This window comes from Pantherophis guttatus, chromosome 8 (genome assembly GCF_059756535.1).
Source record: "Pantherophis guttatus breed Tessera chromosome 8, ASM5975653v1, whole genome shotgun sequence".
NCBI classification, from domain to species: Eukaryota; Metazoa; Chordata; class Lepidosauria; order Squamata; family Colubridae; genus Pantherophis; species Pantherophis guttatus.
This window is the reverse complement of record NC_142070.1, coordinates 82,564,947-82,591,843: the sequence shown is the minus strand read 5'-3', so window position 1 is coordinate 82,591,843 and position 26,897 is coordinate 82,564,947. Positions and strand designations below refer to the sequence as shown.

The 26,897-nt window shown below is 41.0% G+C and overlaps 1 protein-coding gene across 1 annotated transcript in view; it reads right to left on the bottom strand.

The window, feature by feature from the left end:
* ADGRA3 (adhesion G protein-coupled receptor A3) overlaps positions 1-26,130 on the bottom strand; it is a 38,324-nt gene extending 12,194 nt beyond the window's left edge. The window contains exons 1-14 of the mRNA XM_060688927.2: positions 25,742-26,130; positions 18,764-18,835; positions 15,437-15,508; positions 14,347-14,418; positions 13,244-13,315; positions 12,775-12,935; positions 12,073-12,286; positions 11,261-11,425; positions 8,339-8,540; positions 7,077-7,226; positions 3,749-3,910; positions 3,060-3,263; positions 2,425-2,638; positions 1,770-1,978 (exon numbers count right to left, since the gene is read on the bottom strand). Coding sequence (XP_060544910.2) covers positions 1,770-1,978; positions 2,425-2,638; positions 3,060-3,263; positions 3,749-3,910; positions 7,077-7,226; positions 8,339-8,540; positions 11,261-11,425; positions 12,073-12,286; positions 12,775-12,935; positions 13,244-13,315; positions 14,347-14,418; positions 15,437-15,508; positions 18,764-18,835; positions 25,742-25,992 — 2,220 coding nt within the window. The 5' untranslated portion in view covers positions 25,993-26,130. The remainder of the gene's footprint in view (positions 1-1,769; positions 1,979-2,424; positions 2,639-3,059; positions 3,264-3,748; positions 3,911-7,076; positions 7,227-8,338; positions 8,541-11,260; positions 11,426-12,072; positions 12,287-12,774; positions 12,936-13,243; positions 13,316-14,346; positions 14,419-15,436; positions 15,509-18,763; positions 18,836-25,741) is intronic.
* Positions 26,131-26,897: the final 767 nt, after the last annotated feature.

Genomic DNA, 26,897 nt, shown 5'->3' with positions numbered 1-26,897 from the left:
CTTAAGATGGGATCTTAGTCAGGATTTTCAGCATTTCAACTAACAGACTTTTAATGACGCGGGAAAACACCCGAGATTTTAACTTTTTATATACACACACTTGCGAAAACTTGAGAAGACAGCTATCTATCTATCTTACCCACCCACCCACCCACCCATCCACCCATCCACCCATCCACCCATCCACCCATCCATCCATCCATCCATCCATCTGGCTAATCCTGCCAGTAAGATGCTGATGGACCTGTCTGGTAGCCTCCCTAAATATATATATTTAATGAGACTAACAGACAGGTCCATCAGCATCTTACTGGCAGGATTAGGAAGATCATAACATCCATAACGTGCAATCTGCGATTTGAGATAAAAATGCTAGGCCCAAAACTAGTGCTGGATATAAATGAACATCGCCTTGACAGACAGGAATGGTTGCAATCCCATTGATCATAGCAGGATGAAATGCGTTTGTAGAGCGATGAAAGAACGGTGCAACAGAAAGGCTCAAAACAAGAATAGGCAAAGGACAAAAACCAAACAGCTTCCCTGGGGTGCTAATCTCCAATAAGAGAAAGCAAGGAGGCTCTTTTTCAAAATACAAGTGACGTTGGGCTGGTTTTTCTTTAAGTCCGACCCACTTTTCAAGAGTGTTAGGGGGAAGGGTTAGGAATAGGAGGAAGGAACACTACTTTGATTTGTACAAATGAGGATATAAATCTAAAAGATTTATATAAATCTAAGAGTTTTTATCTAAAAAATTCAAAGCCTAACGTTTTTCATGCTTTTTAAAAGCAATTCGTAAAAGGGCTACATGTTATATGGAAGTACTGCTGAGATAATATCAATTAATTTATTAAAACAACTAAAATCCCCCCCATTAAAAAAGGAATTTTTCTTCATAGCACATTTAAGTGTTATATACTTTTTATTTTAAAGATGGCATACCAATTAAAGTTTTGAGACCATGATCTTGTAGATCCAAAGACCACGGGATGTGTTTTTAAATATTTGGAATTACAACAAGCACCAGTTTTCTTTGATAATGTTTTTTAACAGGCCATGATCTGTCAGATTTCTTGTTTATCTTCTTCATTCCTTTCCTATTTAACAGAACATTTGCAATTTCAAAACTTGGTAGCCTCATCTGCCTCTCATATACCTGTAAGTTGCTCTTCTAAGTTACAGGTAGTCCTTGACTTACAACCATGACCGAGCCCAAAATTTCTGTTGTTAAGTGAGACAGCCAAGTGAGTTTTGTCCCATTTTACGACTTTGCTTGCCACAGTTGTTAAGTGAATTGCCGCGGTTGTTAGGTTAGCAACCCAGTTGTGAAGGGAACCCGTCTTCCCCACTGACTTTGCTTGTCAGGAGGTCGCCAAAGGGGGTCACACACACACACCTCCGGGGACACTGCAACCGTCGTAAGTACCTGCCAGTTGCCAAGTGTCTGAATTTGGATCATGTGACCACAGGGATGCTGCAATGGTCATAAGTGTGGAAAACAGTCATACATCTCTTTTTAAAGTGTTGTTTAACTTCAGATGGTCACTAAATGAATGGTTGTTAAGCAAGGACTACCTGTATGAAGCCTGGGCTACGAATGAGAGATTTAAGCCACACAATCTCTCCACCCTGTACAATCCTCTGCAAAGGACACAGCAAAGTTAATCCTGACAGGTTTATGCCATGATATTAGCCACCCAACCACAGCCTCCACCTGGATAATGATATCAGGGTCTGTCCCCCCCCCTTAAAGAAACCGAGGAACCCACCATCAGGACTGCGTAATTGCTGAGGGAGGAACACTGCATGGCGGTGACATTTTCATCGGAAAAAAGGATACGGCAGCCGTCCGACTTCCAACCGCCTTGTCCGTTCAGCAAACCAAAGTCCCACTGAGCCGCCACCGCTTCGGTTCCGTGCGCAATGCGCCTCAAGGTCACGTTAATGGGGACATCCTGATGGGGTGGACTTACGCCATCTTGTTTGGTTATAAAGAAAAAAAAAAGGGGGGGATATTTTTATGCACATGCTAAAATGAAAGCGATGGCATTTCCAGAATGAAGACAGAGTAGGGCAGGGGGAGTCAAACTCAAGGATCTGGCCCATGGGGCCATCCTGGAAACAGCAAAGGACTGGCCTGCGGTGCTTCTGCCAGTGAGAATGGGCTCCCGAGCTCCGTTTTTGGCTGCCTTGGCCTCCTGCAACCCTCTGCCAGTGTAAACAGAGCTCGGGAGGCCATTTTCACTGGCAGAGCGCTCGGGCTGCCATAGGCACCTCCGACAGGAGTGATGTTGAGCTGCCTCCCCCCACATCAAACACAACCCTGATGCGGCCCTCAATGAAATCGAGTTTGACATCCCTGGAGTAGGGGATACAAGGGAGGGGGTGGGGGGTTTGAAAACGAGAGCCTGTTAAGGAACAAACCTGCTTTGGTGAGGATGACTGGGGTCACCACTGTCAGGCGTTTCCTATCGGCGGTCAAAGTGGTGGAATTGCCCGTCGACGGGAAAAGTTTCCCATTTCGGAAGGCGATCAGCTGAAGCCTGTAGAGAGCGTCTTCCGTGGGCTGGATTTCTCTTTTCTGCCTCTGGGAAAACAAGGCCGGGGGCAGCTGGATAGAAGCCTCCACAACCGTGTTCTGCAAAAGGAAGCAGCATTAACGCAGGGTACAGGTCGTCCTTGAGTTACGATAGTTCATTGAGTGGAAGCTACGACGGCGCTGAACATATGAGACATATATGTACATGTACGGGAGGTATGTAGTGAGTGTATATGTATATACACCTGGGCTTAAAAATCATTTAAACAACAAATTTAAACAAAATTAAAAAAACAAATCATTTAAAGTTTTAAAACAACAAGATCTATTCATATAGAATAAATAACATGCTGGTTTTCAGCCTAATCTTCTTCTCCTTGATCTATTCTTGTACAAAGATCATTTCGTGCTTCTGGTTGGAAACGGCAGCCTCCCCAAACGTCCCAATGCTTGAGGGCACCTGGAGCACCAATACAGGCAGGTGCCCCCATGAACATGAGGCCACTTAGCTTTTATTCACCTTCAGGGCGAGGCTTGACAGCGTATTTGAGACGTTGCATTTAAAGCCCAGCTGCTTGTCCAGACTGCCCTCCAGATCTCTCCGCCCATAGTCAGAGAAGCCCGAGCGATCTGCCACGGCGATCTTTTGGAATACAGTGCAGGTCATCCCAGTAAAACTAGAGCCCTTTATTACGTAAGCTTCCACGGCAATGTTTGGAGAATACTGTTGAAATAAAACAACAACGCAAAAACAAAATTCTCTGCTGGGTGCTGCAAAAGTAGTAAATCAGCTCCCCAAATGCACCAAACTGTTAGAATAGAAAACTTCTACACTGTGTGTGTCTGCCCTCTGCAAACTGCTTAAGAGAGGGTTGTAAAGCATGTGAAGTGGTATATTAGTGCTATACAATCACCGGGGGGGGGGGGGGAGGGGGGGGAATCCACAAAGTCACCAACATTTTGAACTCCTACCCAAATGCCTCCCACGGGGATGGGGAGATTTCCCCATGCAGCCTTGCCTTGGTCTGACCCATTTCTGAATGTTTCTCTTTCCCCCAGGCTCCTCCCCCCTTCAGGTTACTTTTCAGAAGTGTTACAAGGCTGATAGACAGAATTCTGATCCCTTTTCAAACGTTTCAATGAAAGTAAAACGCAGCTTTGACTCGATTCACAGGGGTCCCAATGGAAACCAAAAGTGTCAGTCCTTACCGTCGAGTAAACCTGAGCCCCATTAGCTAGCCGGTAGGTTGCAATCCTTTGTAAGCATTGTGCAATTCTAGTACAGGCCTTGGCTTCTCTCTGGGCCACCCACAGGATGTGTTCATCAGCCAGCATGATGTTACTAGCAATGTCCACCATCACGTCTCCTAGCTGGCAGGAGAAGAGCAGAAGAGGTGCCAGTCTCAGCTTTGGCATAAGTTTGCACATAGGTTTCCCCAAAGGTTTATTCATTACATTCCCCCCGCATTCTCCATTCAGGAAACTCGGTATGTTGTTTCTTGATCCTCACTTTCCATTTGTATTATCATTCATTCAGATTCACAAACTGGAAAGGACAAACGCTCCCTTGGGTCTGAATTTAACCCTTGGTCATGTCACATACTCCATTTATACCTTAAGTCTGTTTTTGTCCACTAAGCAATTTCATTTTTAATGACAGGGCTTTAGCAGTTTATTATACCCACATTTGGTTCTCATGGTTTTCCTAGCCCTCAAAACTCAATCGATTCTTCAGCAGTGCTTACTGTGCCATAGATTAGGAAATACTTTCCCAATGCAATTCTTAATAATGGCTGGTTATAATTGCCCATTTGAATAATATACTGAATGGAAAGCTTTTGGGTGCGCTCCTTAAAAAAATGCATAACTAGGCTTTTTTCCCAAATGTATAACATAAATACAAAGTTTGTGTTTGCAAAAATCAATAATCGGTAATCGGATTGTGTAGGGTTTTTTTAATTAAAAAAGGGATATAATAGGGAAAAAGTTAAAAGGCAGTTCTCTCCCTTATAAGGCTATGGGACTAAATTTTCAAATATGTATGATTTTCAGGATGCTGGGAATTGATCAAAGCATTAATGTTCCATAAACCCCTGTGATTGTTTATTCATAGAGAAGAATGAGGTGTGAAGCATTGACGTTCGACTGAGCAAAATGTTTATTCTGGGAATGCCCAAGTTTTCTCCACCCGCCAACCAGGGGAAAGGGAGTTTAAATAAAATAAGCCCAACAAAACTAGCAATGTTTAAAACAATTATTTTTTTCATGATTTTATTTTCAGTAGTCTGCATTTTCGGAAACAGGAAACCCAAGGAAATTAACAGGCTATGTGAAAAGCAGCTGGACCGGTCCTTTAATTGCTTAGGTGAATAGGTGTGTCTCACTTCTTTTTCTGAAGGAGGGCCAGGTAAGACCTGACTTCCTTTCTCTTAGGAGTGCAACAGGATTTGAACTTAGTCAGTGTGAAAGATCACGGCACAATCTGGATTTGATCCCACGTGCTATAAAAGGAAGGGAGTCCGTGCGGGAAACGGCTACCATCTGCATCTCCCTGAAGGAGGGGAAGGGCCACGAGAAGTTATGATCCAGTAAAAGGTCCATGGTACAGAAAAGCAGGACTCCCCATTTCAGTACCAAACTAAATCTAAACTGAAGACCAATAAAGAAGGATATTTGTAGCTCAGGACTGACCTGATGCGTCCGTGGTGCTCTCTGAGGTTGCTTGTTTTCTGGCAGACGTCTTATGACCCAACTAGGGAACATTATCAGTGCTAGGAGGGAGCGTGGCTTGCTGTCAGTTTATATTCAAGAAACTGCCAAAGAAGCCAACAGCAAACAGCCTAAGCAAAGAGCCTCTAAGCCCACCCAACCACCCAACCCTGACAGGGCAAGCTACTAGAATGTAAACTGAGAGTAAACTCCACTCCTTACTAGCACTGATGATGTTACCTAGTTTGGGTCATGAAACGCCTGCAAGAAAGCAAGACAGCTCCGAGAGCCCTCAAACTGAAGACTGCCAGCAAATTCACGCCATCCTTAGTTGCCTGGAGTGAAACAGGTGCTAGGGGCTTAAGCACCATGGCTGGAAAGTGTGACTTATTACTATTGAGTTATGTGCTGTACTTTTTTCCCCCTCCACCTCATTTGAATTTCATGAGGTACAATTAATTTTCTCCTGAAGACAAACAGCTCTTCCCTTCCCTGCTAATTGACTAAAGTGGAACAAACAAGTTGTTCGGGAAATTTTTTTTATCAAGAATTATGCCCTCATCCTTTGACTTTTAAAACTGCCTGGCAGACATCGCACGGAGTATTTCCCTGGTTTGAATTGGCAATGCAAGCTGCAACGAGCATGAATGTTTCTGCACTGCAAAACACACACTATAAAAAGTTCCTCTGTCAAAATGTCCTACTAGTCTTCCAGCTGCTTTTGTTCTGTTTTCATGTACTTCAGGTTTGTATACAGGGAATCTATCCTTTGAAAGAATTACATGGAAATTTTAAATTTAATTCAGAAAGCAGTTAATGTGATTACTCCTCAGCTACTTAACAACTGTCATTTTCCATCACATTAAAATATATAATTTGCCAAGAATATCTGAAGATCTCCGAGCGCCATGGACTATACACTTCCGATATTTAACAAAATACTTGAGTACAATCACATCAACTATCCAGGCCATATTCCAAGGAGTGACCAGAATTTCTATAGGACAGGTCAATGTATCAGGAAAAAAAAATCTTGTATCATTAGAAAAATAATAGAACCTGAGTCAGGTTCCTAACATAGCATGCTCCTATTTTCCAAGAATATATGTTTTGTACTGCATACTTTTATTGCATAGACTACCACTGTGGCAACTCTGGATGCTATTGCAATAAAAAGGTAGGAAGCTGGAGATAAGATTGCCATACAGATTTAAAAACACAGATTTCAGGAAAAAAAATATTATAGCTGTTCGTTCACCTTTATTTTTGCTTCCATATAAACTGCTTATTTTAGCGTTAAACAAGTATTAAACATTAAATCAAGAATCTGTAGACTTAAAGTCAGCAAAATGACTTTAATATAATTTCACTGAGCCAGATTAAAATGTATTACAGACTATCCCTTTCAAAGTACATCAAAAGCTTTGCCCCGGATTTCTGTGTTATTTTTATTGTCATAATAGTAGCAAGCTAGTGTTCCTGTGTGACTTCATAAATCACAGCAAAAATTTTTTTTTTAATCTTACTGCAATGAACTATCCAGTCGTACATATTATCACACATTTTAGATCACCTTAAAGCCTACTTGTATAAATATGGAATTCTAGCACTGCCAATCTTCAGCATATGACTTTTAAGAAAGAAATGTGGTGCTTTTAATTTCGAAGGCTCTTTCAATGTGACTGCATTTGTTAAGAGCCAGTTGTTTTCAGCATTCAAACATGCCGATGTGGGAAGGCTGCCTTTTTACATCACATGGGAGGAAGGGTTAGGGTTTCACAAGAAAATATGGCTTGAAGATTATTTGGTCTGAATTAAAAGTAATTACCTCTTTGTACTTCTCAGCAAATCGTCCAAATTTCTCTATCATTTCAGCCACAAAAATAACATCCATTTTGTCAGAAAAGTTTGCTGCTTCTACGGTGTATGCCAAGAGCTGTCGGGCGGTGGCTACGGCATTGGTGAGGTTCAGTGGCATCTGCATGAAGCATTAAAGGTGCAGGAAAAAGGTGCTTATCAAATACGTTCAAGGAATTAAAAATGGACTTGAAATGAACAGGCTTCATCGCGTTCACCAAAACTCTGCAGTACACAGGAGTGCAGCTTTGTTTTTGTAAAACTCAGGAAACCTTTCCAACTCCTTAATCTTTTAATTTATTAATATAATCTATTAATTCATCCAACTTCACTGGGAATTGAATAATACGCCTAAAGACAACACCAAACGTCTTCTATTTTATTTGGAGTTTCTTCTCATCATCCACTTCAGAATCATTCCGAGATAGTAGCTTCTGACGCCTGTATTTATTTGGGTTTAAGTGTGTTGATCTTGGGATACTTATTGGAAATAAATGTGAGCTGCTCTGATGATTTTGATTAAGGAGAAGGATAGAAAGCCGCTAAATAAACTAGTGGCACACCAAATGCACATCTTACTATATAGATCATATGGCACAAAGAGCAAGTAAGCTGATTTAACTGACGACTTTAATCTTTTATATGAAGTTTTTCTGTTATAAGGAAACCAACCAACCAACCAACCAACCAACCAACCAGACAGACAAAATGTATTTCCTACTTCATAAATAATTCTTTAGCAAAAATCTATTACCAGTCAAAAACACAGCACAAGGACCAGCAAGTGTTCATGTTCACGAATTCTCTATTTAAATAGACACAAAGATGACTTGGGTATAATTTGGCAGTTCGATCCTGACCGGCTCAAGGTTGACTCAGCCTTCTGTCCTTCCGAAGTCGGTAAAATGAGGACCCAGATTGTTGGGGACAAGAGGCTGACTCTGTAAACATCCCTTAGAGAGGGAGCCTAAGTGCTATTGCTATCTAAACCGTGGTGGTATAGTGGTTAGAATGCAGGATTGCAGTCTGACTCTGCTAACTGCCAGCAGTTCGATCCTGACCGGCTCAAAGTTGACTCAGCCTTCTGTCCTTCTGAGGTAAATAGAATAAGGACCCAGATTGCTATTGCTATAATATAAACAGCAATAGGGATCCTGGATCTTTTAAATTATAAACGCATTTCAAAGTCTTGAAATTATTATTAGAAGTAGCTCACAAAAGATTAGTGCTAACCTGATTAAACATATACAGGACTCTAGTGGCGTCATTTGCGTATTGGCAACGAGAGTAATCCTCTTCGGCCCAGCGGCCTCCCCGACCACATCTCCGCCACGCCCTCTTCTCATCCTGAGCGCTGCCCAGGTAGATGCCACTGCCAGCCGAGTATCGGGTGCACAGCAAGTAGGCAGTCAGGCCTGCCAAAGTTCTGGGCCACCTGAAGATCGGAAGAAAAAAGAGGGCCTACCTTGTGACATGAGAAGAGGAACGCCAGCAAAAGAAAACAGGGGAAATACAAAATGCACAGTAAGAGAACATTCAGTTCTGCGTAGAGTGTGGCATTTTAGCTTCTGAGCATTGTTATTGTTTAAGCTTCTTCTCAAGATACCAATCTGGCAAAGCAAGAGATACTGGTAGTGACATAGTCACATGCATGTCCCCAAAGGAATATAGTGATTAAGGTGCTGGCTTAGAAACCAGGAGACCGTGAGTTCTAGCCCCATGAAAACCTCGCTGGGTGATACTTTGGACCAGTCATTCTCTCTCAGGCCACCTCACTTCACAAGGTTGTTGTTGTTGTGGAGAAGATAAGAGGAGGAAGGAGTATTAGGTGTGTTTGCCTCCTTGAATAACTCATCAAGGAGCATTACAATCAAACAAATACATATGTACACTTATTCTCCAGTAAGGTTAGGCTCAACCCAACCCAGGGTGCATATTCCTATCAGACTAGCCTGGAGGATGTTACCTCGTTTGGCTAATCTAGAAGCTGAGTCGTGGCAACTGGATTTTTCCTTTTTTTGGCTTGAAACGTTTCGCTGCTTATCCAAGTAGCTTCTTTAGTCTGGGTTGGAGTTTAGACTGAAGAAGCTCCTTGGATAAGCAGCCAAACATTTCAAACCAAAAAAGAAAAATAAAAAAAACCTCAACTTCCAGGCAACTCCACCTGAATGACTGACTGACTGACTCAGACAAACGACTGAGAATCTTCATAATGGAACATCTGTAAGAAAACAACCAAGCTCAAAGAGCAGATCAAGGACCTCGTATTTCTCTCATTTGCTGCTTCTCCACAAATTGCTAACATTTTCCGACAGCAGAAGCCAGTTTTTCTATACATTAAAAATAAGGCTTTAAGCCCCTGATTTTGGTTATTTTAACAGCTGAGTTAGAGGCAGGGGAAGCTTGAGTGAAATTTCGTGAAGAGCTCTAAGTTTTGAAATGGGAAAAGTGGCAGTTAGCCGAAAAGTTGAGGAATAAGATGGAGGCACCTGGAAAGGCAGAGTGTGAAACAAGAGTTATAGACTGGGAAAATGGGATTCTTTGGTACAACAAGTGTAACAACTAGCAAAAGAGTTGTCAATCTTGCACAAGTTTGGCTTGAGGGGAGGGAGAGAAGATTCACCTTTGATTAGAGACAACTATCTAATTTTTGGGACACAGGAAGGCATTGTGAGCACAAATAATGGTAACATTGTCTAGCTGAGGAGACTATTATTACATTAATAAAAGCTTTTTAACAAAAATAACATTTTAGGTATAATTAAAAAGCACCTGATCATTTTTAAAATTGTGTTTTCTTGAAACAAAGCAGATTTTTTGAGACTTTTTGTTCTATTTCTCTACACCAATGTTTCTCCACCGTGGATGGACTTCAGTTCCCAGAATTCCCAAGCTAGCACAACTTGGGAATTTCTATACTGGCTTGGGAATTCTGGGAGTTGAAGTCCACCCTTCTTAAAGGTTACCAAGGTTGAGAAACACAGCTCTACACGGTATGCTGTTACTTAAAGAATGTGAAGTCAGGCCAAATAAATTATGTAGAGTGAATAAATCCATCCAGTGGCAAGGATGGATTTTTTTTTAATCACGCTTGGTGGACATATAAACAAGGTAAAAAAAAAAAGATTCAAATACATGCAACAAAGTAGAGGATTTTAAAGATTAATACTGAACTGAAGCCAGAACTTTTCATTAAAGGTTAGAAAAGAGTCGTGGAAGGTTATTATTATTGGGGTGAGATTAATATATGCACAAAAATGGAAAGATTTGGTATTACCATCACTTCTATTGACATGGGGAAATACGGTCAAAAACGAAACAAAGGACATGGCTAGGGTTGTTTTCTACAGGTTATCTTTGCCTATAGAATGCCACAGACACGAAGTTTATAAAAGGAGTTACCTTACACAGAGAGCGTTTAAGTGTAATAGCTGGCACTTCCAGAGAGGTAAGGTGGGGTTACAGTGGCCAGCAGCAAAACGGTTAGAATGAGGAGAAGTGAAGAGAGAAATACAGAAACAATATGAGTGTTCGCAAGGCCCAACAGCAACTCGTATTTCTTAGATACAAACAACCGCTGACAAACCTACCACATTCCCAAAATGTTTCCACTGTAATACATCAGAATTCCCCCATGCAAAATAAATCAACAAATAAAAACTACAAGTTTACAAGGTTGATGCTCTAATATAAAATGGGAATTTTCTCTCCCTATCGTCAGTCAGAACTCAAGAAGCTTCTTGGCTGAGAGGTCTTCAAGGAAAAAGCAAGAAAAGTCCAGTTGCCTTTTGAGAAATCATTTCTGGGACAACCCTGCCCTGGATGGCTGAGAATCTCCACAGACATTTCCCCCTATCATCACCACATCACGATATCTCATTGCCACTCTGGTAATTTGGGAAGGCTTCTTGAAATGATGGCCACAAGAGCTTAAGGGCATGTTGGAGCAGTCTCCGTTTTACTCTCATTATCATAACTCGAAGGACTGGTGTCAGCTTCCTGCTGAATAGAGATACTGGCTCTGCACTTTTGTTTTTAATTATCTCAGTTCAGATTAAGCCAGACTCCGTTCATTAAGTGGGAGGAGAACAAGGTTGGGTAACGCTCAAGCTAAAAGGCTGCCGACCTGGCCTCTCCACACCCATCGTCACCCACCTGAAGTCGCCTTTGTTGTTGACAACTCTCTCTGGCGGGCAGTACTGGGCAGAGCTGTTCAGGACCACAATGTCCACAGTCCTTGAATTATTCCCACGCCTGGAGTGCACGTGGCACCCCCAATTTCCGGTCGATCCAGCTTGAATGTTTGAGATGGTCAGGGCACTTTGGTGATAACAAGAAAGAGCAGCATTAAACATTCTATCAAATCATTCCCGGAAGTTATTTTACTGGTATGAAACAATGAATTATTCTACATCGGGGTGGACAAGTATGGCACCTCTACGAACTGTGGACTTCAACTCCCAGAATTCCTGAGCCGCCGTCCCTGTTCTATATTAAGACATCCAAAATTAACTATGAGATGCCTTAACAATTAGCAAGGTTGCAGGATCTTGCCATACAAGAGAACTATATCATTCCATCCAGCAGCTTCTTCAAACTATTGTTTAAAAGCCAACAGTGAACTTTCATGTTAGAAAACGCCACGCCAATGAGAGATTAAACAAAGTGTCACAATTAGACAATGCAGCGGATGAGTAGATTTCCAACAGCGCGGAAATGAAGAATTCTGCAGGAAGAATGAGCAGTTCTTTTGCTTTTTTAAAAAAAAAAACATTCAGGAAATTATTTTAGAAGAGGTGATAATTACGCAGCGTATCGGAGAAATGTTTAGAGCTTCTTTAAGTAGCAATTACATCCTGTGAGAAATCCCCTGGTATAAACAGACCCGGCATCCGTGTCTCGGTGCCCATTTAATAAAAGGGTGAAGAATAGAGAGACGGAGTTGACAGCCTGGTTCTCCCTCTCACCTTGCAATTACAGAGCAGTTATGAACCATGTTCTTCTCCACAAAAATCCCCTGGGACTCATCCGTTTCAACGATCTTCCCGTCCTGGTACCAAAGGACCTGCATGTCTTGATCGATGTAGGAAACCATGCACTGGAAAGGCAGGCTGTCCCCTTCAAAGACCACCTGCCGATGAGACGGGCTCAGGGAGAAAGACGGCAGCTCCAGAGGAGGGTCTGTTTTCCGAGGGGGGGGGGGAGAGGAGACACAATTTTTTTTTAGCTTTACAACATACAAAAAATACAGGTAATCCTCAATTTATGACCACAATTGAGCCAAAAATGTATGTTGCTAAGTAAAACATTTTTTAAAGTGAGTTTTGCCTTTCTTGCCACAGCTGTTCAGAGAATCACAGGGTTTTAGTTAAACAAAAACAGCCTATCAAGAATTTTTTTTAAAATAAACATGTTTTACTATTGCTTTGTTAAAAGAGAATTTAGGCCCACAGGATTTGGCAACAGAAAATATTTACTTTTTGAAGAATATTTACTTCTTCAAAATCACCTTTTCTTTTTTTTTAAATCCACTGATGGCTGAACAGCATCATAAAAACCAATGACCACATATCAAATGGTTCAGAAAATTAGAAGAGGGAGGTTTATGCTGAGGAGAAACGTGGAACGTTCATTTTAAACGGAGGGTCGTTGTGCTGCAGCATTCTTACCACATGTCAGCTGCCCTTGCTTTATGCTCAGAATTGGTTGAGCTTGTAGGGATTTTGGGTAGGCACATCTGGTGTCACGAACGGTGATATTTCTTTCTTGTAGCCACTGCTGCATCCATAGCATATTACAATCACAAAGCAGATAATCTGTCTGGAATTCGCTGAAACAATTAAAAAAGAAGCAATATAATTGATCTTAAAATAATTGAAATTTAGTCATTAAAACACCCAGGATCGAGCTGTAGCTTCACCGTAAACTAAGTTTTAAATTTTAACAATCTTAAAAAAAAGGGTTTATTGCATTTTAGTATAAAGTTATGACAATTAAAAAAAATATGAAATGATACATGTTTACACTCTTAATCTAAGAAGCTTGGGATCATGAAGAAACCTAGTAAACAAAGAGATTGCAAAATCTACCGAAAAATTAGATTACATCCAGCAAATGACTTCATCCATTTGTACTTACAGAGCTTTTAGTGAAGTTAGATGATCGAAGGTTCCTTGGGCAAGCAAAGAAAATAAATTTCCTGACAGATTTCTAGGAAATGTAAAAACACAAACATTTTAGAAATCTTCACATGGACCAGCAATGCTGCAACCCAGACTCTTCCAGTCACATCACCTCTTAGGTACGTTTCAGAATTTCATGTTGATTTCTCTCCCTTCAGGGGCCAAGAATATATGGGGCTTATAATCAGTCCTGTCTGGGCTCTGAAGGATTTTTTTTTTTTAGTAATTTTGAAAATTTTGGGACTCCCAAAGCTCATTAGTGCCCATCTATATGGTGGTGTTTGGGGGTCGTTAAGAACGAGCACTCTGAATTGATATGTTCTACTTCCAAACTCTAGTCTTTGTTATGGAAAACCTGTAGAGCCCTAAGCGTATCAGGAGGCCTTGTAGCACCAGAAATGCTGCACAGATTAAATAAAAACCGAAAGTGTGTGTTTATTTTCTGCTTCCCACTGTATATTTTAAAGCAGAAGTGATGGAATGTTGTTACAAATTTTGACTGCACAGAAAGTCACGTAAGATACCTTTATATACATTCCACAGTCCCTACCAAGTTAGTTCGATTACATATTTTGTGCTACAGCTGTAATCAGGTTGTGTCAATTCAGCAGCTCAGCATGTCTGAACACATCACTCAGTGCTTGATTAAATAGCAGCTTAAAAAACAGCATACAAACATAAAGTACCAATTCATAGAAAATACATGGGAAGGGAGAGGAAGAACTGAAATGCGGGTAACAAGGTGTTTAGAAAGAGCCGCCAGATGCAGAGTATGAAGAATTTGGTAGTTAATTAAAAAAAAAAAGGGATAAAAGATTCCTACTACAATACAGGTAGTCCTCCACTTACAACCACAATTGAGCCACAAATTTATGTTGCTAAGTGAGACAGATGTTAATTGAGTCGTCCCATTTTCCAACTTTTCTTGCCACAGATGTTAAGTGACAGTCACTGCAGCTGTTAATTTAGTAACATACACACCCTTTTTTTTATTTCACGAACATTTTGCTTTAAGCATTTAGGTTTTTTTAAAACGAATACATCAAAAATAACACTTACAGTCTAATGAGGTTTGTCAATCCTTTAAAAATGTCTGCATTCAGGCATCCTATCTGGTTATTTGTTAAATCTCTGTTAAAAGAGGGAAAAGATAACTATCAAAAATTATCAATAATCAAAATTATCCTAGAACGAAGAGGGTTGGAAGGGACCTCGGAGGTCTTCTAGTCCAACCCCCCCACCCCCCTTGAGCAGTAGATCAGTTAATCAGCCGAGATTCAGTAAACTCAGCTTTCTGTGACCTCATTTCCTGTTCTTCTCACCCCTTTCCCACCATCCTCTTTGCACCGTAACATGAGTTCTAGGGCAGGAGGTTGTTGGTAATTACAAACACTGGAGAACTAAAACAAGGTGCCCCTCCGGCAGAGTTTTAGACAACACACTAAAGAAAGTTAGGATTGTGCAGGTCCATAAGGCAATTCAGCCACCAGAAGTAAAGTATCAACGCAAGGAACATTCTCAGACTAATTCTACTTAAGTGGAAAAATCCGGTGAATATACTGACATTGAAGAGATCATTTTTACAGGAAATCCTACGTGCCGGCCGAGTTTATTCTCCATTAAGTATATACAGAGTTGAAACGTGTCTTAAAAATGTGTCAATTTCAGCTTTTCTAAACCCATTTACCCTGGGGGAGCCATCAGGAAAATGTTCAGATTTCAGGGAATACCTGAGTTTTTTTTTTAAAAAAAACATACACACAAAAACTAGAAAAGAATTCAAAATTCATTTTTAACCTACACAATCGGGCTTTACCATGTTTCCAACAACAGCAAAGTGGTAGTTGAATAGTGGCATGTAAAAAAAAAAAATCCCCACTGCTGTGGGCACTATATGCAAAGATTAAAAATAAAAATAAATCTATAAAGTAACTTATAGACGAGAAATCTGGTCTATACATTTCAGGAATGTGGATTGGCGAGTGTGGAGTTGAATGAAGATTAGACACAATATTCTAAAACAGAAAATGGTTTCCTTTTAAGTGAAGCTAACTAGACATTACAAGTTGTGCTTGTGGATTACAGCTACCCCAACCTTTCTACTGCAACATTTCATTTAGATCCAAGTTATAAGAAGGTCAATACTTACAATCTTTTCAGGGATGTAAGTCCTAGAAAAGCTCCTGGATCTATCACACTAATGAGATTGTTCTTGAGATCCCTGTTTCAAGAAAAAAGGCAACGCAGAATAGTTATAACTTTGCAGAAATTAGCAGGAATATTATAGCAGAAATATTGTAACCTTGTGACTGTTTCCCCACAAAATCAGTTGGGACTTTATATGTCTATAGAAAGTCTAAATAATAGAACACCTTTTTATCTAGGTTACTCATTGGCACCTGCTCTATCACGTTTATAATTAAGATGTCTCTAAAAGATGCATCCAGATTAAATTAAAAAAAAGTACAATTCCTCTTTACAGAGAAACTTCCCACATGAAGGGGGATTCTGACAGTCCAGGGCTTCATTGATCTTCTTAGCTAAAAAGGAAGCATAAAAGTGACAGGGTAAGAATATCAGGGGACAAAGGCACAGCCCATGAGTAAAAGGCTGAATGCAACATTTAAACCTCAAATACAGAATAATTCTTTTTTGTTCTTATCTTGAAAAAATTATATAGTTCAAAAGGACCTATAGAATACACACACAATCAATTTCTTCAGTGCAAATGGTGTCTAGATGCTGCGTGATCTCCTAACCCATATGAATCTATCTGGCCATCCCTTTTCTCCTCGAATCTCAACAGAGTCCTATTTGACTGACGTCAGAAAAACTGAGAAATTGCATAATTATGATGTTGTGATTAGCTCATTCAAAACCAAATTCTAAAACATCACAGGGGTACCCTTTCAGGTATAGGATCGGGGCAATCACAAGGTTCTTTCCTGAACCGTGACTACAAATGCTTTAGGATCTCTTGCAGTTCCCTCTTATCTTTTCCTCCAGTGACCAACCTTCTGGATAGGATCGTGAGCAAGGCTTAGCTATTGAGTTTGAAATTGTTATGGGAAACCTTGACTGGAAAGAACCTGAGCTCCAAATTGCTGCGAAGTAACAGCACAGAGACAACTGTGTTGTTAACCGAAGAGCGTCCTTGGCAGCATTCCCAAACCCCTCTGCCGGTGGACCTGAACCCCTGAAAGAAAAAAAAGCTTCTCTGGACCTCCTGCATGTGGGACGGGAGTGGGAAAGAGTTGTGGATCTCTGTTCAAAGTTACCTTTTTAATCACAAAGTGGTCCTATAGTGAGATTAGATGCTAATCCCTCTAGATTATCACACAATTATCTGAATTAATTATACAATAGAACTGCACATAAGATTCCATAAAAACACACCACTACATCACTAAAGACTTGTATTAATTAGTGCAGTTCCTGAAATAGATTACAATCAATTCTCACTTGGGCAAACTATGAAGCCAAACAGCATGCATTCAGTCGACTAATTAATGGAAAGCTGTCAATATGCAGAGTTGCTAGGTATGAGGGGATAATCAGGATAACTAACATTTGCAAGAGGCCACACCGATATTCACCAACCACAGCTTTAAGCAGCTAACCTTAACCTATGTTAAAATTTGCCTCTTATCTGGCTCGCAAATCAGAACTAAGTTATTTACTGGTACATGTTCTTACAATTCTGATGAAAAAAAAATGTTGTATTTGAGCTCAAGCAAATTAGGAAATGATTGAATCCTTACCACAAGCTTTCAAAGATAGGGATAGCGCTCTTGGCAGTGAATATATCTTGCATGCAAAAAGATCTCCCTTGGATTTTACTCTCTGAATAGCTGTCACAAATGAGTGCAACTGTCAAGTTGACTTAATCATATAATGCAGTATAAAGCTATGTGACATAAAACTGCTGAACTACTGAATAAAGAAAATTTGGTAGGTAGGCACAAAGTAAGATACGTACAAAGCTATAACCCAGAACAACTTTAGGGAGAAAACTGAATGGCAAAATCATTATAATGTGTAACAGCCAAAAGGCTGTAGACCCTTCATTCAGCCAGGAAAAAAATACACTAAATGTTCAGCATACAGCAAAAAAATAAATAAATTAAAATATGCATTCTGTTTCCTTTCCTTAAAACACATGCAGTCTTTAATTACATTAATACTTTGCTTCCGCCTATTATTTTAATGATTACTTATGTGGTTTAATTGCTAGGAACTTAAAATGAAAAAAAAAACAAGTCAAAGTTGCATTTCTCTTAAAAGCAGAAAGAATAGAAACATTTATAGCATTTATGACTTGTTGAATAAGCAGGAAAAAACAGCATTCAAGGATCATAAATGTTATTAGAGAAAGTCATTATAACTGATGGATAATTACTTAGGCTAATACAGTGCTTTATTCACAACATTCCACCGTATTAATGTGCTGAATTTCACCACTGCTTGCCAAAGCATTACTGCAGATAAGGAACCCACGTCTGACTTAAAGAATATGGCCAACCGATTCCACCTAGAAATTTAATTGATTCACGGTTCCAGTCATAAAGCTAGCCTTTGATTAGAAAATCCCAGGGAAACTTGGTGAAACAATCCAGAATCCGCTACACCATTTCTGACACTCCAGTCCATCCAGGCCCAAAGGCGACAAAGCAGCTGCCCAATTCCTCTCCTTGTTATCTAAGAGTTTTGATTTCTGCAAACAATGTTTCCTATTAATGCCAGAAAGTTTCATTTCCACTTCCATTGTCCACAGAACACTGTTCCAATAACCAGGTAGCCTTTTGCAAAAACGAGAAGAGTGGAAATGTGCACTATGGAAGCCACTGGTTGCCTGAGCAGTGGCTTCCATTTATACCAGTTTTGTTTGTTGTTCTCCTGAAAGGCGTCTCATGAACACTGACATCGGATGATGTAAGAGTTGTCTTGCAACTTTCCAAATTTACAAATTGCATATTGCAAGCTGCACTTTCTACACTATCTGTCTGACTAGACCAACCATCCCTTTCCCACAGAGGAATTGGAGCATTAATTGGAGCATTATTTGTTTCCATCAACCTGGCAGAACACATTTTTTGGTTCTGCTGTTTAACCAAAATTAGGAAAATTTAGGAAAAGGACTTAGATCAAATGGTAGATCATAAGACAGCAGATAGTTCTAAAGGGTTCACAATTTTTCTCTTACTGCTGTAGATGTATATGGTTTGTTTATAACTACACATGCATTGGATAACATGCTTTAAGGACCATCTTTGGAAATATTTACCCAAACCGTTTTTGGGGGGGCAACACCTTCTGAAGCAATTAATTGCATGCTATAAAATATGCCTTGTAGGAACCCTAGTTATTTAAGTACTTTGGTTGGAATATTTTGTTTGAACAAGTTTAATTAAATGTATTTAAAGGCAGGAGGATTTTAACTTTAAGAATACTAAGCCATGTAACTGTAAAAACTTACAATCGTTCCAGAAGGCTTAGTCCGGCAAAGGAACCATTCTTCAAGCCAGATATCTTATTGTTGCTCAGAATTCTACAATGCAAAAAGAAAATCCATTATAAGAAAAGCCCTTTAACAGTATTCTAGTAGTTTGCAAAGGCATTTGGTTTTATTCTTTCTCCCAATTTTAAATCTCGTACACTCAATAGGTGAGTTAATATAAAAGTAATTATGTAATTTATTAGGTGCATATGATATGATTAACCATGGCCTTTTAGCCCACCAAGACTCCTACTAAATTCTTAAATGTAAAAAAGACAGAAGGGAAGTTTTATTTTTTTTTTCACTTTCTTTGCCCCTTTCAATCACACACATGCAATATGAAAGGAGGAAGGGTAGAAGTGGTTTGGACAGACTTCAACTTAGGAGAAGAGTAAAATCACTTTTTTAAAAAAAGAGTTTTCCTTAAAGTTAAGCAAACGATAGAAAAGTACTTTTTTCAACAGGCATTACTAAAACTGCTTGAACAGTTATGCTGTATATAGCAGAGATTGCTTTTAGAAGAATCAACACAAGCTTACAGATAAAAAAAATCATTTTATTATTTTACACCTTTTATAGTTACATGCAAGCTAACTTTAGAACCAAAGATTATTTTCATAAAAGCGTTTAAATACATATTTAAAAAATCAATACATCTGAAGTAATCCAGACATCATTTTCCTTAAGAGAAACTCCATGTAAAGTTGGTGCTATGAATGAGGAGCAAGAAGGAAGAAACTGTACTACTATAAATTTCAAAAAAGCTTTTCTGAACAGCAGCCGCTATTAATAACAGTTGAGGATTTATATCACACCATTGCAGAGAAGGGTTTCCTAAGAAAATACACAGCCACATGTACAAGCAGAGAACTTTCTCAAAGAAAACAGTGGCCACATGGAAAGCTTTCTAAACCAAATATTTTTCTGGGAAGAATTCCAGCAAAAACTGTGAAAGAAACATAATGAAAAAAACTTCACAGATCTCCACAGAGCTCTAATTTTAAATGCAATTCGCCAATGTTTACAGTTTAAATTCAAAATCTAAATATGTCCACATACAATCTTATTTCTGTTTAAACATTACTTGTGGCTAGGTTCTGCCTATTTCGCTTGGAACTGTTACCCTACCATCCTTTCAAACTACACAATAGCTAAGAAAAAGGGAAGAAGAGAGGAGGGGAGAAGTCATACTCTTGGAAGAGATTGTGTTTAAAATAAAATCAATTTCCAAACCCACTTTTTTTCTTTGCACTTAACAACTGGTTTATACTAAAACTATACAACAGTATGTTTGTAAGTACTAGTTGTTATGTTGTATCCAGGGCTCCAGTGGAAAATCCTTAGAATAGAAAGGTAATAGCTATTTTTAAAAAGTTTCCTTTTTTATTCTGCAGGTCTCACACCCACTTGGAAATCATGTTTGAAAGACTCCCTCACTGCAGATGCTATCAATGGCTACTTGTCAACATAAAGAAAACGAGGGGGAAATAATAATGGCATTTTAAAGAGATGCATGAGACCGGGAGAACTTGCCCATTCCCCGTTTCAAAAGCCTTAGCACACCAGATCTGAAGCACAGGTCACCCTCAACTTAAAACCAATCGCTTAGTGACCCTTCCACGTTACAAGGTCACTGAAAAAAATAACTTATGACTGTTTCTCACACTTACAACCATTGCAGCATCCCCATGGTCACATGATCCAAATTCAGATGCTTGGCAACTGCCTCGTATTTATGACAGTCGCAGTGTCCCAGGGTCACGCGATCCCCTTTTGCGACCTTCTGACAAGCAAAGTCAATGAAAAAGCCAGATTCACTTAACAACGGTGGTCCTACTTGAACAACTGCAGTGATTTGCTTAGCAATTGTGGCAAGGAAGGTTGGAAAATGGGGCAAAACTCACTTAACTGTCTCACTTAGCAACATAAAATTTTGGGCTCAGTTCTGGTCGGAAGTCGAGGACTGCCTGTAAAAAAAAAGGGAACTCCATATTTCAGTTCTATCTGGATAGTCCTTGACATACAACTGAGCCCAGAATTGCAGTCGTAAGTCAAGGTACCATGTGACCAGATATATTTTGCGGCCATTGTTAAGCTGGTCATTAAGTAAGTCACTTTTCTCCAATGGGAGGGTTTTTTGTTTGCCGGATACCCGAAGTAAATGCTGGAAACTGTCGAACGAAAACTGTCACAAATAACAGTCAAGTGTTGGAAAAGTGAGTCGTCAACTGGGCAAAATGGGATTGCAAGGGTGTGGCTGCTGGAAGTTTGAAAATCGGTCGGTCACCTTTTCAGTGTGTGTGTATTTGGGGGGGAGGGGAGGGTCCTTTGTCTCCCAGCAATTTCTCCCCTATTTCCCTGACATCTTATCTAATCTATCACCCTTCTATTACTGGCCATCTTTGGACAAAAGTCAGTAAATTTTTCCTTGGGAGTTAGACCAAGGTCTAAGGGATGACGGCACTAAACTATGTTAACTTGGGCAATTACAAGTGCCCAAATTTAATATAAATTAACTGGCAGGTTATGATTTCAAAGACTACCACAATGCGATCATAAAGCCAAGTCTATACAAACGATGCCTTCTTTTCTTGTTCTCCACAGTATTGGATCCACCTCCCTTCCTTCTTTTGGTAAGGCAGATAAACTGCCCTTGCACAGAACAGCTTCAAACTTTTTCAGCCTTATGGGAAATTAGGTAAAGGTTACATTGAAAAGTAATGTTTTAAAAGTCAAATGCGAATATGACGGGTTTTATTACTTGCTAACAACAATGGAAAAGAACGGGCAACTAAAATTTCTCCTTCACCAATTTCTGTAAGACTTACTTTTTTAAAATTCTTAAATATTAAGAGTAATGTTTAATCTTAATGTTTTACAAAGATTTATGCATTCATAACTAATTTAATTATTTCTCAATTCTGATAGTAGTCTTTTTGAATAGCTTAACATTTTAGTAGAGCAAAAGAGTGTCTACATGGCACTAAAGTTTTTTTTAAAAAAACCACAATGGGATATTAGAACAAAGGAATAGAATTATTGATAAGGATCTGAACAATGGTACAGTAGAATGTAAGTGGCATACAGCAGAAACAAAAGGTAAGTTTTACTTGAATATTTGCTTCTGGGCCAAACAAACTATGCCAATATGAAGAATCCATATTACAATCCTTGTTTATTTATATTTATATTGTGCTGCAATCCCAGAGGATTCTTGATGGTTCCCAAAACAAAAATGATATAATACGATCAAAACATAGCCAAAACCTCCACCCCAGCACCGTAGTCCAGCAGCCATTAATATATCATCTCCACAGTGCATGTCATTCTGCTGCATTTTCTATTTTTCCTGGGAAACAAACTGGGATCACATCTGATTTTCACTGAGAGGCCAAATCCGAAAGTTGGTGCTGCTACTTGGCACCACCGGTTCCCTTCCTCTCCTTAAAATGGAAAACCACCACCAGTTTTTCCCAGCCTGGCCGAGTTGGTTGGGCCAATTCTGAGAGGGAAAAAATGACAATAACCTGATGCTAAGGGCTTTAAAGGTTAAAAACAGCCATTTAAAACTGCGCCAGAACTACTGTGGTTTAGGATCTGTGGCACAGATGCAATGGCTACAATACAGCCACCTACATATGAATCTCAAAGATAAAGCAGATAAAACAGGGGGAGAAAAAGCCCAACTATTTCCTCGCTGCCTATAAAACACTGCTAACTGGAACTACGCTCCTTGTGCATATACACACACACGTTTTTGCGTAACTAAAGCTGACTCACTTTAAAGCATGGGTGTCCAACCTTTTGCCTTGCCTGGGTCGCATTGTTTGGAGAAGTATTGTGTTGGGCTGCATACAAAATATATAATATGGCTGGCTTATCGCCTAGCCGGTTGCTCAGACTGGGTTTGGCGTCTTTGTTTGCCTACTGAGTCCTTTTGTTACACCTTGTGGGGCCGCATTACTAGCTGCCCAGGGACGCAGATCGGACACGCCTGCTCTAAAGTTTTAATTACCAAGAAGAAAAGAAGCAGGTTCAGGAGAATAACAGGAAAATGCAGCTCTTACCCCAATAGGAAAGGGCATCAGCACCAAAGATAAGAAAGCAGTTTAGAGAGGAAGTGGCAGCGTTTAGCTGATCAAGGTAAACCAATGAAGCTGACTGGGGTAGAACCTGGTTGGATGGAAACCACCAAGGAATCAAAAGGCCAAACTGGAAAATAAAAATCTCACAAAATGGCAATGGCAGGCTAGGCTACACACAGTTGCTGAGAAAACAACACGGCTGTGGCCCTCAAGGTGTTCATTTCATCCTGAGGAACCACCTAAGTTCACAATCCTTCTGGGGCTGGTGTGACAAACTGAAGATGTCTCCACGAAAGTGGGACCCACAACAAAGACCACAGAATCGGCGAATTGATCCGTTTCTTGGAACTTCTCTGGATAAGAAGAGATGGCCCTGCTGCTGCTTGCAAGGAAAACACCGGGCAGCGGTTCTCCATGGTTTTCAGCACCAGGAGACAAGGGGAATCTTGCTTGCAGCTGTGCAAAGCTCAGACTGCTTGCAAGTTTTTACCTCCCCAATCAAATTTTTTAAATAAAAACTGTACTACAAACTTAGCAAGGCGCTAGCCCTTCAAAAGTTAACAGAGCCATTTTGCTAGTATAAATACTAGTACTTGTACTGTTTCACACGTACCCTGAACAATTGCTGCAAGTCCCAGAGCTGCAGAATCTGGAAACTGGAACTGTGAACCTTGCTGCAGAGTTATTGGGACTGTTTGGTGAATCTGACCTTCGCCCTGGGAATTTTAAGTATTGTGCAAATTCTAGCTTACCGGTTTCCACAATTATATCAGCCCACTGAATAACCACAACTGATAAAATCTATATGGTTCAGAAATGGAGGGGAAAAATAATCATGTATTGCTTTTTTTTTTTTCCTAAAAGATTTTTACTCAGGTAGTTTTAAAGTATTAGAATGAGCCATAAAGTCAATTGCTAAATTATTTCTTCTAATTTTTAAAAATGTCAAACCAAAATTCCATATCCCTAATACAAATCTGATTCAATGTCGTCTCCGGCTTTAAAAAACAAACATAAACTTTGTGTTATTGTATTTGCCTAGTGATGGACTTCAAATTTCAGCAGCTTGCAACCCTAACTAGAAATCTGCCATTATTTGGCATCATCTTTTTTATTTTTTGCAAAGGGTCAAGTTGGGCATCAAGCAAAGGATTGAATCCAAAATACTACTACAGGAAGTCCTTACTTACAATGGTTCATTTAGTGATGGTCTGAAGTTACAATGGCACTTTAAAAACGGACTTACGACCGTTTTTCACAGTTAACAACCTTTGCACCATCCCCATGGTCAGATGATCAAAATTTGGGACACTTGGAAACTGACTCATATTTATGACGGTCACAGTGTCCCGGGGTCAAGCGAGCCGACTTTTGAGACCTTCTGACAAGCAAAGTCAACGGGGAAGCCAGATTCACTTAACAACTGTGTTCCTAACTTAACAAACGCAATGATTCACTTAGCAACCGTGGCAAGAAAGGTTATAAACGAAGCACAACTCATTTGGCAACAGAGGTTTTGCTCAATTGTGGTTGTAAGTCAAGGACTACCTAGAATATGGAGATCTTCTTTCAATGGAAAAATAGTAGATTTCAATGGAAAAGCTCTTTTGCTATTATTAAAGTGATTTTCCTTCATTTGTCATTTTTTAACACCTTAGATCTTAATCTACTTACTGAGGTTGATGTCCACGGTTAAGGCCAAAAATTTCTGTTGTTAAGCGAGTTTCGCTCCATTTTACGACTTTTCTTGCCCCAGTCGTTAAGTGGATCACCACAGTTGTTCAGTTAGTAACCCGGTTGTTAAGTGAATCTGGCTTCCCCCGCACTGACTTTGACGGCTAGAAGCTGCAATGGTTGTTAAGTGTGAAAAACGGTCCTACGTCATTTTTTCAAGTGCCCTTGTAACTTCGGTCACTCAGAGAACTGTTATAAGTCGAGGACTGTCGAACAACAGTTCGCTTAGGGACTGTTCCAAGTTTTACATGGCTCTGAAAAAAACTGTAAGGCAGTCCAGGGGGCTCCCAGCCCAAGGAAGGGCCACATCCTAGTGAATGGTCACTAAGCGGATTGCTGTTAAATCAAGAACCGCCTCTAAGAAGAGAGTCAAGGGAGGGACCCAAGCCAAGGAAGGGCTGCATCCCATTAAATGGTCACTAGCAGACTGTTGTAACTCGAGGATGGCCTGTAGGAAGGGGGGTGGGGACACCCAGCCCAAGGAAGGGCTTCATCCCATCGGTCGCTAGCAGACCATTGTAATTTGAGGACTGCCTCTAAGAAGGGAATCAAGGGGGGGGACACAATAGGCCATCGAACAGTCACTAAGTGGACTGCCGTAAATCGAGGAGGCAAGGGAGGGGGGACCCAGCCCAAGGAAGGGCTTCATCCAATCGAACGGTCACTAAGCAGACCGTTGTAACTCGAGGACCGCCTCTAAGAAGAGAGTCAAAGCGGGGGGGACGACAAGAGGCTATCGAACGGTCACTAAGCGGACCGCCGTAAGTAGAGGAAACCAAGGGGAGGGGACCCAGCCCAAGGAAAAGCTTCATCCCATCGAACGGTCAGTAAACAGACCACTGTAAGTCGAGGACTTGACTCTCTTTTAAAGGGGGGGGAAACACGAGAGGCCATCGAACGGTCCCTAAGCGAACCGTTGTAACTCGAGGACCGCCTCTAAGAAGGGAGTCAAGTGGGGGGGGGAGACACAAGAGGCCATCGAACGGTCACTAAGCGGACCGCCGTAAGTCGAGGACGGCCCCTCAGAGGCGCGAGGGAGGAGGGGGCCCCAGCGCGAAGACAAAGGGGGGGGGAGCCGCCACACTCCCCCCGACGGTTGGCGCATGCGCACTGCCCCCCCCCCCGAGCGGCTACTCACAGGCTGACGGTCCTCTCGGGAAAGGCTCCGGGCGGCAGGACGTGGGGCAGGGCCAGGCTGCTGCACACCACTTTCTCCCCGGCCCCGGCCGCCGGAGAGGCCTTGCTGCCCCGCGGGCGACCCCCGCCTCCGCCGCCTCCGTCCTGCTTGCACCCGGCGGGCAGCCCAGGGCCGCCGCCCCCGCCGCTCTCCACCAACGCCAGCAGCAGAAGCAGCAGCCCCGGCGGAGCAGTCCGGCCCGGGCCCGCCATCACCACCACCGCCGCCGCCGCCGCTTTCAAGGGAAGCCCGAGCGACGACGACGACGACGCCTCCGCCGCCACCGGAGCGCCGCCATCCAGCCGCCCTCTCCGCTCAGCCCGCTTGCTGAGGGGACGCGCATGCGCCGCGCTCCGCCCCCGCCCTTCCGGGTTGGCGCATGCGCCGCGCTCCATTTTCCCCACCCCACACTTGGCGCATGCGCGGACCGGTTTCCCGAAGCTCCTCTTTCAATTCTTCCAGGCTTGCATTTTTTTTTTATTTTTTTTTTGTTCTGTGTTTAAAAAAAAAAGTTTGGGAGCCAAAAGTTTGTGGGTCCTTTGCAAAGAAGGCGATCCGTGCATGGAAGCCCCCCCCTTGCCCCCCCGTGAAACGTCCAATAAAGCTTCTTCTCCAAAGCCCCAGAAGGCAGGAGAAGGCGCAGCCTGGAACCAAGGAGGAAATTCCTGACACTCATGGGACAGAAGTTGTAGATGATCCATCACTGGGGGCTTTTTAAGAAAAGAGACTGTCTGAAATGCCCTAGGCCCTAAAGGGGCTCCTGCCTGAGCAGGGGGTTGGACTAGAAGACCTCCGAGGTCCCTTCCAACTCCTCTATCCTATCCCTTATCCTATTCCTTATCTTATCCCATCCTTTTTCTACTCTATTCCTTATTCTATTTTCTTTCATTCTATTCTATTTTATTTTCATTCCTTCTATTTTATTTTATTTTCATTCCTTCTATTCTATTCTGTTCTATTTTCTTTCATTCTATTCTATTCTATTTTCTTTCATTCTATTCTATTTTATTTTATTTTCATTCCTTCTATTCTATTCTGTTCTATTTTCTTTCATTCTATTCTATTCTATTCTATTCTATTCTATTCTATTCTATTCTATTCTATTCTATTCTATTCT